Source organism: Eretmochelys imbricata, chromosome 17 (assembly GCF_965152235.1).
Source record: "Eretmochelys imbricata isolate rEreImb1 chromosome 17, rEreImb1.hap1, whole genome shotgun sequence".
Taxonomy (NCBI): domain Eukaryota; kingdom Metazoa; phylum Chordata; order Testudines; family Cheloniidae; genus Eretmochelys; species Eretmochelys imbricata.
This window is the reverse complement of record NC_135588.1, coordinates 7,145,103-7,158,017: the sequence shown is the minus strand read 5'-3', so window position 1 is coordinate 7,158,017 and position 12,915 is coordinate 7,145,103. Positions and strand designations below refer to the sequence as shown.

Here is a 12,915-nt window from a genome sequence, read left to right as displayed (position 1 = left end):
ATATCAAACATACAAAAACATCAAGAATGCTACGAGATGGTACAAAGGATATATATGATCACAAGAAGACCGTACACAATTTTATTTTACTTTTATTAAAAAGACCAAACAACTCACTCATACTTTAACTATGCCACTTATACGTTAGATCGTCATTCCCTAACCTGAGGAAATTCAGGTGCGTATCCCTCCATCTATCTACCTATCTAGAAAGAGAGAGAAACGGCAATCACACAGAGATACTTCTTCGGATCTGTCAGGCACAATTCATGTAAACAGGAAAGGAGTATTCTTTACACTTCTTCTGGCACTGTGGGATACAATGGGGAAGGGGAGTCACATGCGCCATTACTGACAAGGAAAATTAGCTTTGAATAGATGCAAGAGGAACAGAAATTAGATTGACTGATACACAATATACACCAAAAATCTGAAGTATTATGTATGTTGAAAAAGGTGGACAGCGGATGTCTTGTCTATTGTTTTGACTTTAGGAGAGAGGACTGGTATTAAGACAAATCCTTTGTTCTAAGTACAAAGGAAATCTCCTTCCAATGCATTAGTATGTCACAGCTGAACAGGGAGGAGGTGGAAATCACATCTGCCAAATGAAGTAGTTGGGACACCTCCGACAATAATACTTAAAAAACAGAGAAGAAAGTGACAGGTCATGTGCCATTTAATTCATTGCAACAATTCAAAGAATGCACAACAGCAGAAAGGAATCAGCAACCAAGTGATGCTTTGAAGTTGGCAAATATCTCATGATGCTTCACCTGTGTCTGTCTGGAGCATCAGCAAACAAGACCCAAACAAACTAAACTAAAAACCCAAACCAATCATATACAGTATTCCACTGATTTGCTTCCCTGCAGTGTTTTCAAATTACATTTACAGTAATAGTGAGGGGGAGAGATACCCAAGACCAATAGTAATTTTTTTTACTGGCTCAGCACCAGCTCAGAGAGAGAAAATGAAAATTAATTCTTCAAATGTGATCCTTGGCATCCAATTAAAATGTTGTCAACCAGCAGATGAAACCCTAAACTGCTGGAGGGTGTGAAGGGGGATTGATGCATGGTGCTGCTTGCATTCCTCTTCATTTGCTATGAAATCTGCTCTGTAGGCCTCATCTGAATATCTCCGATCTGGAAAAGACCAACAGGTGATTTTACAGTAGCACTGAAGCCCATTTTAAAAGGTTCGCAGTGTGCTAAACATAAACACGCTAAACATGAGTGAAACATAATAATGACAAACTGCAAATGAACACAATACATATGACAAGATATAGATCCCTTCAGAGTTATTCAGCCACCAGTCATTAGGTTCTGTTAGTTTTTAATAACAGGTTTTTTTCTTTTAACCATGATTTTTTTTTTCTAACAGAATTACAGTGATTTTAATCTTAGTACACAGAAGAGAAAGAAGACAGCGTAAACTGATATTGGTTATAAATCCTCATGCTTCAGGGCATACAGCAACTTCTACCGAATGAGAGTCAGGAAGGAACATTGCTCACAGCCAGGTTATTCTATAACCGCTTATTGCACAGATTCTTGCAACTTTCTCTGAAGCAAGTAGTGGCCACTGTCAGAGAGAGGACACTGGACTAAACGGGCCACTGTAATGATTCAGGAAGACCGCTCTTATATCCACATGTCTCATGCCCTGGCTTTACAGGAGCCCGTGTAAAGATCTTGCTAGACATTTTTTTCATGTCCAAAGTCATCTGACATGTTTTCTTGCTTTCGTGGTATGGACTGATATCTACGTGGGCCTCCACTCATTAATATTTTTTTCAAAGACTCTACAAATGTGGATTGTCGGGGGTTTGTCACTTCACATCAGCAAAGAGCTGAAACGCAGCAGAGAAGCAAACTATTTATTTATTTATTATATAGTGGGTGAAAAATATGTCTGGAAGCACAAAAGATTTGAAAACCCCTTTGGGACCCTCGATGAAGAGGCATAATGCGAGTACAAAATAGGTATCAGGCAGATTTCCTGAAGTGTTCAGCACCCAAAATCTGGCCATATAGCTGAGGAATGAGTGGAGTTTGTGCATAACACAGAGGGAGACATTCAAGTTATTTTCATGTCTGAGCCACAAATTCATTGTGATTTTAAAAGCAACTGAAAGTAAAAACTACTTCAAATGCAAATTTAATAGAGGCATAAAAGCAAGACAGCCAGGAGCAGAGGATCAGCTCTTCAGTGTCTAAGAACTATTGGATTTAGTTGTGGTGAGGTATTGGAAATTTGATACTTCACTCTGAATTCGCGGCTTGCAGGTGTCCTCACTGGTAACAGAACCTGTGCTCTTTAGCACTAAAAGCACAGGCTTCTGGAACTAAAGGAGCAGCAGCAGTAGTAGCCTGTTATCTTCTGTGTGGACCAGCCACTGGAGGGGAGCGGGTGCACCTAGGTGTCAGACCTGTTAACAGCCCATATGGCATCCTTGGGTGAAGTACTCAGTACCCCTTGGGAAGAGCTGAGGGACAGGAAGGATGGTTCAGAGGGTAGAATGCTAGCCCTGTAGGACACCTGCATTCAATTCCTGCTCCGCCACACGCATCCTCTGTGACCCTGGGCACTTAGCAAGATTGGGCCCTAAATTGGTGACTGGTAGAATCTGATCTAGCCCCAAGAATGTCAGCAGGACATCAGGCGATTCAGTTCAGAAGGGGCAAGAGATGTCCATGTTCCTTCCATTTTATCTAGGTTCTAGAAGGAGTCCCAGATAACTTTTCTCTGGGGGCAGGAACTTTTTATCTTGTAGACGTACAGTCTTTAGCGGTTGGATCCTTGCAGTTTCAATGTTGCCATAAGGTACATGTAAACGAAAATGATCAATGTTAATCCCTAGGCCATGCTCTTCTGAGCACACAGCTGATATGGAGACTACAACGCTGATTAACAGACGTCAGATCTGCAAAATTCCCCTTTACTCTTTCAGTTACACACAACAGAGATGTTATTTTACATGAGCTGCAACTTACCTGTACATGAGGTGGAGCGCTTAGTACATATATGACAGCATTGGCCATATCTTCAGCTTTTAGACACTGGAAAGACAGAACCAATATTAGCCAAGACAAAGGATTACTTAGGAAAATTTAACAGTGAAATTGCTCAGTTTTTAACAAACAACACTTAGTGCATTTCAAAAAGAAAAACAGACATGGGGAAAACTGCATAAACAATTTAACAAGGGAAGTGGATTGTTTTTATTTTTGCATCGGCTATTATTAATATTACTATTACAACAGTGCTTTGATGCATCAGCTGAGATTAGGCCCGCAGTGTGCTAGATGCTGTACAAAAACATAGTGAGATAGGCGCTGTCCCAAAGAGCTTACAATCTAAATAGATGAGGCAGGCAAGACTCAGAAGGGAAACAGAAACAGAGAGAGAAAGTGACTTGCCCAAGGTCACACAGCAGGGCAGCAGAAGAGCAGAAACTAGAACCTCGCTTTCCTGACTTCTAGTACCGTATGCTCTCCATTACACCACTCTGCCACTCCTAGGAAGTGTATTTCACCTTTCTGGACCTCAGACACTATCCCTATGAGACATATTGCAAATACTTCTAGCAGATTTTCAGTCAGTGGCATAGTCATAATTTAATGCCTGCAAAGATGATTTTACCGGAGCAATAGATTTTCAGAACTGGGCTGTTTGCTAAGGAAAAATATATACTCTTCTCTCCCTGCCTTAGTCAGCGGCAGACTATTCAGTATCAAAGTTAAACATACTCTATGCACATCACTCACTTGTGCTGGCTTTTATGTTCCATACTGTGTATAAACAAAAAAGGTACCATGATCTAACCAGCATAACTAGTGAGTTTGTGATGTGCAGAGAGAGTTTTCAAGCTGCCAAGGAAGACCTGCTCCCTAGGTTAGGCAAATTGTGATCACACTCCATAGATTCTGGCAGGCTCAGGTTGGGTTTTAAGCTTGTTTTAATGGGATCTGTTTTATTTAGACACTTTCTTAATATATTTACAACCCAAAAGGCTGATCAGAATAAAACTCCCACTATAGTCATTGTGTTAAAGATAAAGGGACAAGTCCCAGGGTGTGTCCAAAAACATCTGGCCCAATAAGCAAAGGATAGCAGCAGTAGCAGAAACCACACATGGGAAAATCACCCTGGCAAGACTCCTCATTTCCCCCCTTAGAAAGGAGGTTTTGGGGTGAGCAAGGGATATGGCCTGTGACAATGTGCATTACACAGATCCACTGGGCCAAAATCCTGCATAGGGTGGGGAGGAGAAGAATCAGACCATATCTGATACTCTTATCCTTGGCCTGGATTACACCTCATGGCTTTACTTAGGGTCAGACCAATCAGTTGGGTTGAAGATTCCATCCCTCAGCCCCGATGTACTTCCTCACAGACCTAAACTTTCTGCCCTTTACCCAGGATGGAGACCTACATTCTGCTTTTGCAGTGGGGAAGAGGGGGCAATGTAACTAGGAGAGATATGGAAAAGCAATCTTTCAGCAGAAAGCTAGGGGTTTTATGAGGAATGGGGTGACACTCCAGACTTCATGGACAAACTGCGTAATAATTAGGAACATTAAAATTTCCAGACTGGATCAGTCCAGTGACCCATCCAGTCCAGTGACCCATCTCCATAGTGATGAGTACCAGCCATTTCAGAGGAAGGTACAAGAACCCTGCATTTGTCAATTAAGGGATAATCTGCTCCCTTGGAAGGTTCCTTCCTGACCTCCATTAGTTTGAGGCTGGCTTGTGTCCTGAAGCATGAGGGTTTATATTCCTCCTACAGCACTTCATTAAATAAATCAGATTTAAGATGAGCTCCGAAGGCAAGATGCTTAGTTTTTAAAAAATATTTTAAACCAACATCTCTACAAGAAGCTGGTTAGAGTCTGAATTTCCAAAACTGCAAGGTCGAACTTTCAGAAAGTGTAGTAGCTAATGGGGTACACATTCTCTCCAATAAGACACAAGTCACTTAAACCCACACAATGTTAAAAATTGGTTGATCTTTATACTTGGATGTTCTTCTTGTAAATAAGAAAATTGTAAAAAAAGACTGAGACATATTAAAATCTACAAGGTATATGTGGAGATCAGTGGTTCAGTCTGAAGAGTCCAATCCTGCTGAGAACCTCCTAATGGGTCCTGAGTCCCTTCACCTCCCATTGATTTCAATGAGAGTTGAGGGTGCTGAGCATTTTTCAGGAAGTGCTCAGTGACATGCAGACTTGGGGTCCTAAAAGATTATTAGTTAGAGAGAGATAATTAGCCATGCAATCAGTGTAAATGTACTCTGCATTAGTTTCTCAGTTCCCTACCCTAATGCTCTCGTAGGTTGCAGCAGCTCTTTCTGGATCATTATCGTGAAGTTTAAAAGCAAATCCAGTTTCCACCAGTCCTGGAGATATACACTGGAAAAGAACAGAGCACATCCTAATGGGATCTGTAACTCCCCTTTCATTTAAAAAAAAAAAAAAAAAAGACAACTATGTTAAGAGAATAGATATTGACTTAAAGATCACTGAAGGGTATTACCATGGGGACCTCTGATAGATATCCCCTACCCCACAAAGAGAAGGTTCAGCACAGCAAATAACAAAATAACTTGCAACACAGTATAACTGCTGAATAAAATACCTTTGAGAGCCAAGCTTACTAAACAGTTCGAGCAAAGCTACTATCTGACTGGTATTATCCATTTTTAATATATTTCCCCTGCTTCCTCAGTAAGTTACTGCAGCTCAAAAAAGGCTATTCTCCCAACAGAATCCATATCTCCTGTCTCTTGGTCTGGTTCCCCATCCCTTTCTCAGAAGGGAAACTGAGGCACAGAAGGGCTAAGTGACTCGCCTGAGGTCATTCAGTGAGTTAGGGACAAAGTCAGCAGTAGAACACAGGTCTCATGACTCCCAGTGCGAGGCCTTGTCCATTCACATTTCTATACTTACGTCTATACTCACGTTATCACTTCACTAACATGAATTAAGCCTCCTCAGACCCTGGTGAGGTAGATAAGAATTATTAACCCCATTTTACAGATGAGGGACCTATGGCATAGATAGGTTAAATTTCTACAAGCATCCTTAATTTTGGTTGCCTCAACTTTTGGGTGTTTAACTTGGACAAATTAGGTGCTGATTTTCAGTGTGTGGTATTCTGAAAACTGTTAAATCTGTACGCTGTCACTTTTAATTTCAGGGATTTTTCCTGGTCCTTCTTGCAGGTTAGGGAGGTTGGTAGGGGATCATGTGATATGAGTCTAACAGCAGTCAGTCAGCATTCAGCTTAGAGTAAGGTTGGGTGAGTTGTGCCGCTCTGTTTTAGGGAGCAGTCTGCTTTCTCGCTCTCTGTTTATTTGCGGCTCTTACGTGTTATTCTGAATTCTAAGAAATAAAGCAGTGTTACATGGCAACCTTGTGGTAACAGTTTTTATGTTTTTATCTAACTTCTCTCGGTGTGTGCCACGAAACATAACACAGTGGTTCTGAGAGCCTGTATGTTTGACTAGTAGGTTCTCAACATCCCTTGAAAATCAGGCCTGAGATATCTCAAGTTTGGGTGCCCAGAAGCTGAGGCACACAGCAAGTCAGAGGCAGAGCCAGGAACAGGTCTTCAGCCCTCTGGTTTAGGAGTGCTACCCTCGCCCTCAAAAACATGACTCAAATGATAAAACTTCCGACACACATCACGAGCGAGCATTCCACTGTTCATTACAACAGCCGAGAGAAAAACCACTCACTGTAGCTCGTATATGAGTCTTGGCTTCCCTAAGTTCTTGTCTTAGCCCCTCCGTCAATGCTGTAACCGCGTACTTGGTGGCACTGTAAAAATGAACAACTGACTGGGGCACGACACTGTGACCGTTCATGCTGAGAAGAGAACAGAAAGAAAGGGGGTGATGGGGGGGAGAGCAGGGAACAGCCTGAGACGTCCCAAACAGGAACCAGCACCCCAAAGAGGGATGGGGGGAAACAACCTACCTATCCGACATGGATGAGTACATATGGAATTTCCCCCTTTCCCGCTGTGAGCTAGGAAATGAGCTAATGGGCTGTGAATAGTGGAGGAGCATAGTCAACTATAAAATGAAATGGGGGGAATCATGTACGCTGAGATTTTTTTTTTTTCTTTTAACACCATTGATTTCTAGAACTAGTTGAAAAGTTCGGAATTTTTTTTTTTTGAAGGGGTGGGGGCAACATTTTTATGACAATCTTTCTGGCTTTTGACAGGAGTGGTCAGAATGTTGAAAACATTTGAAATTTTCAATGAAAATGTTCCAAGTTTTTAACCAGCTCTACTGAAATTCCCCAAAACAAATTAAAAAGAAAGAAAGTTCAGACCCATCCCAAAGACCGAGCTCCTAGGGCTTCGATATGGGATAACACTAAGGCTCTGTCTACACTGGGAGCGTTAACCAGAGGTAGCTGGTCAGTGGTGTAGCCACATCAGAGAGTCAACAAGAAAAAAAAAGCTAAAAGCTGTGATTTGTACTGGTGCTATATGGCTGGATAGACACCAATGGTTGTAACCAGGAAAAATCTCCAGTAAACAAAGCCCGAGTTTATTAGAAGGTGAGAGGAATGTTTGTAATTGTAGGTACAAACAGAATAGGACAACATACAGGGCCCAGCATCAGTTGAAGTCAATATTAGTACCAGACATGGGATTGTATCATGCCAGTGCAGAGGGCCAATAAAATGTGTAAACCCTACATCGTGGCTGTGAATGGAGTCCCCCTTCTCAGACGGCTTCTCCATGCTACCCCTACATTTGCCAGCTCAGTGGGCAGCGAAGAGTCTGGGCCAGGGAAGAGACCAGAAGATCCATGTGTTTGTGCAGATTCTTAAGTGGGTCAGCGGTTGTCTCTGCCTGTACCTTGGTCCCGGGCTAGAGGAGTGAATTTCATCTTCCCAAACCCAAAACTTCACCCACACAGAGCTGCATCATTCAGGCTTTACATGAATGAATGTTGTCCATGAACTGCCAGTGTGGGGTGCCTGGGAGAGAAGAGGGCTCATTGATAGCCTGTGTCCCGATACTGTGTACACAGTGGCACAAGCAGCAGCCTTATCTGGAAAAGGAGAAGCTGTGAAGTGCTACAGTACAGGCCCATTACTAGAGCATGAAACAATGTGGGACTAGTCAGCAACACATACTGGCAACCTGCTGCATGAATCTTTGGTATCGAAAACAGAAAGGCCCAAAAACATAGATGCACAGAAAAACTCCCAGTGAGATACAGAGACTTCCCGAGACAAGTAGCAGGGGAGACAGGGATGGATAGCTTTGCACTGTAAAGCAACAAAAGAAAACAGCGAAGAAAGCCAACCCACAGCAAATTAGGGTTATTTTCAGTGACAGCCACAATCCAGTCTCTCACCTGTTAATGTTAATAATGTGGCCATCATCAATGTTTCTCTCCTTCATGGACCGATAGACCTCCCGGGTGCAGATACTTACGGCCATAACGTTGACCTGAAATAGCAGGAAAAAAATGAAGATTAAAGCCCATTGCAGTGATCAGGGATTTCATGCTCATCCTTGTATGCTTGGGATAAACTCTGCCTTGACTTACACCCCATGTAACCACACTGCAGCCAAAGAAATGGGTTTTGCTTAAATATACTAACACGCACTTTAAAACAGGTCATGGAGGGAAATGTGGCTGGAACTAGCGTTGGTGACTTGCAAAGAATCCACAGCCACCTGGGACTTCACAGTTCTCACTACAATTCAACCACTACCATTCAGAACTTAGCAGGATAGAAGTCTGATCCTTCAGCTTCAAAGCACAGGTTCTTACAACTTGAGATAAAAAAGACCCGCCATTAGCTGTCACCAGTATAGGTCCTCAGATAAATGCCAGGCAGTTCTGATTCCACCCTGTAGAGTGCAGTGGTGATATATACACCCTAGCCAGTTCGTTACAGTATCTATAGGACTTGTAAAGTTTGATACCATAACAACAACATCATTCATTTTAGGGGATTAAATTCTCTAGGCTTTGTCTCAGCCAGTATGAATTTGATTTAATTGTTTTAAAACAAAGTGAGAGGAAACTCGTGTTTGGTTGGTTTTGAGTTACGGGAAAGTGAAAACTATGTTTTCTCATTGTGAGTTCTTTGAGGCAGGGACTGACTTTTTATTCCGTGTTTGTATGACACCTAGCACAGTGGGATCCTGGTTCATGACTGGAGCTCCTCACGGCTACCACAATAAAAATAAATAAATTAAATAATAATAATAAATAATAATAGTAAAAAAAATTTTTTTTACTACACATTGGCTGAGCATATAAACACTACCTGGGCATTTAGCCAGCACAATGCCATCACACTGGGAACTTGAGGCTAAGATCCCCACATACCAGGTTAAAAATTTACCTGGGTTATGTGGGAGGTCTCTAGAGGTCTCACCAAAGTTGCCCTGTATTCCAGGGCTGGAGTAAAGCCCAGAATAGGCAGGGTATTTCAAATCTATTTGATTTCACAGTTAGCAAGGTCAAGGAAGTGTGAATGGATTGTTTCAATCCAAATCTTAAACAAACAACCAAAAAAAAAAAACCTTTGCGATACAGATCTTGGCTTTTAGTAGCACAAAAAGCCTCCATGAACACCAGTGCTGCTCCCCGTGAAGCCGTAAAGTTGTGAGTATAATGGCCTCAGATTCTTATCTGATGTAAATCAGCATTATTCCACTGAAGTCAATGGAGTCGTGCCAGCTTACATTAGCTGGGGATCTGGCAGCTTGCCTCTCTATTAGGCTATTTGAAGGAGCAAGGACAGGGGGGACGGGGGGACATTTTTGCACTGTTTAATGTAGAGAGCTAAAATCATCATGATCTTGCAACACAGAGTGCTTTACAACATGCAGTTACATTTGGGGAGGATGCCAAAAGTTAACGTTTTACCATCAGGAAAAAAAACCAAAAACCCCACCCACCACATTACGAATCTTATTAACGGCGCTACTTTAGTGACAAGTGTAGGGAAATCTATCCGTAGCATCAAAGAGCCTCCACGCCTCAGCTGGACAAAGGTGAAGAAGCAGCTGCCAGGATTCATTTTGCTTGTCCTGAGGCTCGCAATCATCTCAAGTAGTCGAAGCCTCTCCAGGAGAACGTGTTAGATCTACTGGCAAAATCTGCCAGCGTCAGAGCTACCGGTTTCACGGGCCTCTGTGAAAATGTGCCTTACACGGTACCGTATTGTCGCTTTGCATACACGCACAGCAGAGGTATAGTCAAACAAACGGCAAAAAGCACCCCCGGTCAATGAAGAACTGTCAAAAGACCCAGAGAGCCAGGACTTTTCACCCAACCCTGCACCGTGCAAGAGTTACTGAAAGTGGTAGTATGCATACTAGAATCTTTTGCCTCTGGGCTGGAACGTAGCCCACATGGAGTGGATGGAAGGTTCTGCTTGAATTCGTGGCTGTAAAGGTCAGTGGGTAAAACGTGAAGGAGCTGTTCAAAGATTACTGTGTAAAATAAGGTGTGTACACAGCACAGGACTCCAGATGCTCCTGAGCAGAATGTAGAAGGCTGAGCAGACTTTAGTCCGGTCTCATTTAGAGCACAATATTATAAACAAGCTGGGAGAATAGAGGGGAGAATGGAAATCTCATAAACCGGAGGAAAGGAGATGGAAGATTTTTAAGAGCAGGTTAGATACACACTTATCAGGGATGGTCTAGATAACACTTAGTCCTGCTTTGAGTGCAGGGGACTGGACTAGATGACCTCTCAAGGTCCCTTCCAGTCCTACTATTCTACGAAAAGAGAGGAAGGATAGTCCTGTGGTGAAAGCACCATACTGGGGCCCAGACACTCAAAGGTATCTAGGTTCCTATTTCAGTGAGAGTTAGGCACCTAAATACCTTTGAGAAATTGAACCTGAGTCTTTGGGCTGGTGTGGATGGGCATGACAGGTGGGACTACAGCCCTGCCTCCTAACCCTTTCCCTTTGGAGGAGCTTAGCCCTGAGTGTCCCCTATACAGCTAAGGCTATAACTATGACCAGCCTCTGCACTGAGGATGCAGGCTCTTTGCATCCTCCCCGACTTGGGCACCCTTGCAGGGGGCAGCCATAAATCACGCCATTAAAGTTTCAAGGCCTACCAGACATTGCACAAGGTGGTGGCTCTTGCGGAGTTTGAAAGCCTAGATCTCTGATTTGGTGTTAAACGTTAACCTTTGGTTATCTGTTTTCTGGGCATAAACCTGGCTGCTGGAAGCCTCTCTGTGCCAGGAGCTGCAGGGATTGTTCTCCAGGTATGGTGTGTGTGCGCTCCTATCCCAAAGCCACCACCTTGTGATAATGCAGAGCCATCCCATGACTCGTTGGGCATTGAGATTTGGGGTGAGATTTTCAAAACCCACTGGGTTTTATATCCCTAAATCATATAAGTGCTTTTGAACCCTTCCCCCCACCCTCACCCCCGGTTCACACCCTAGCCGAGAGCTGCATTGTACATGTGGAGACGAGCCATGCTGAGGAAGCAAACATTGTTTTCATTCTGCCTGTGATTTTATGAGCTAGATCTTTAGCTGGTGTAAAATCGGCACAGCTCCATCAAAGTGAACAGAGCAACGCTGATTAACACCAGCTGAGGACCTGCTCCAACACATGTAAAACCTTTCCTATTTTTGATCAGAGGGATTGTTGCCTTTGATCCACCTTGCCCGGGATCAGCCAGTTCTCATTTCTGACCTTTTCAATTTCTCCGCTACTGTCTGGCTCTACCTGGAGTGATTCAAAGAAAAGAAACTCAATAAAGAGATATTGGAAAAGTTGGTAATTTGCTGGGAGTCCCAAAATAGAATCAGCTGAGCAATATCCTACCAATATACCTCTCCTCTCTCAGCAATGGATTGGCAAGAGGCCATTTTTCTGCCCATCCAGCTGGAGACAAAGTACCTTAATAGGAAACAGAATCAGGGGGAAATTCAGACAAAACCATGCTGTAATACCAGCCAAATCGGAGGTCCTTCTCGAGATTCTGGCCAATGTCAATGGGAGTGCATCTGACCAAGGACTGATAAAAATCTCAGGGCTTGTTTCCCAGTTGCTCCATTCTTGCACTTAGGGGAAGGGCACAAGGGTGGCTTTAAACCACCTTTGTAAGCCCCATATGCTGGGGTCCTGCAGGAGCCTGGCTAGCCCCTGCCTTGAGACTGCTTGAATGTAGCCCTCTGTGAGCCCTGGGACACAAAGTATAGCCGTAATGCAGTATGCATCCGTGATGCCCCCGACGTCCCCCTACACCAGGGGCTGGAGCCAGGGGCTCTCTCCACACCATTCAAAGGAGCTCCTCTGTACAAGGGGCATTTTGTGGATACTTTCAGGCTAGGGGATATTTCCACTCATTTTAAGGCCCCTTTATGGGGCCAGAGTGGCATAAAATTCACACTCATGCACTGTGCATTTGTTAAATGCCAACAGCTTGCTCAGTGCTGTAGAGGACACAAAGCGGATGTGGTCCATGCCCTAAGAAGCCTGCAGTCAGGGGCGCGGAGGGAATAAACAACAGACAACAGTTCAGGTGACGAGGATCTGGAATCCTGCAGCAGAGCATTAGGGGCTGTAATAGATAAATGATAGCACATCTTCGGCTGGTGGAGCTAAAGGAACAGGTTTCAAGGAAGAAACATGGGAAGAGGGATCGTTAAAAGTCAAAGTCAGTCTCAAAAGCTCATAAATGATGTAAAGAAAGAAGGAACAATTTAAAAACCCTTCCAGTAGATTTAAGGCCATAAATGTCTCCTATTGAAGGGACCTACGGTTATTTGGGGATTTTTTTCCCCTCTCCTTCAGCACAGCTGGACTTTGAAATGCTTCCGTAACACCCTTCAAAATAAAAGCGTTCTCTAATGCTTTTCTTCCTGCAGAACATTTG

At 43.3% G+C, this 12,915-nt stretch overlaps 1 protein-coding gene across 1 annotated transcript in view; it reads right to left on the bottom strand.

The window, feature by feature from the left end:
* Positions 1–1,106: 1,106 nt before the first annotated feature.
* Positions 1,107–12,915, bottom strand: part of DHRS11 (dehydrogenase/reductase 11) — a 62,711-nt gene continuing 50,902 nt past the window's right edge. The window contains exons 3-7 of the mRNA XM_077836862.1: positions 8,399–8,493; positions 6,755–6,884; positions 5,334–5,426; positions 3,003–3,068; positions 1,107–1,148 (exon numbers count right to left, since the gene is read on the bottom strand). Of these exons, the coding sequence (XP_077692988.1) occupies positions 1,107–1,148; positions 3,003–3,068; positions 5,334–5,426; positions 6,755–6,884; positions 8,399–8,493 (426 nt within the window). The remainder of the gene's footprint in view (positions 1,149–3,002; positions 3,069–5,333; positions 5,427–6,754; positions 6,885–8,398; positions 8,494–12,915) is intronic.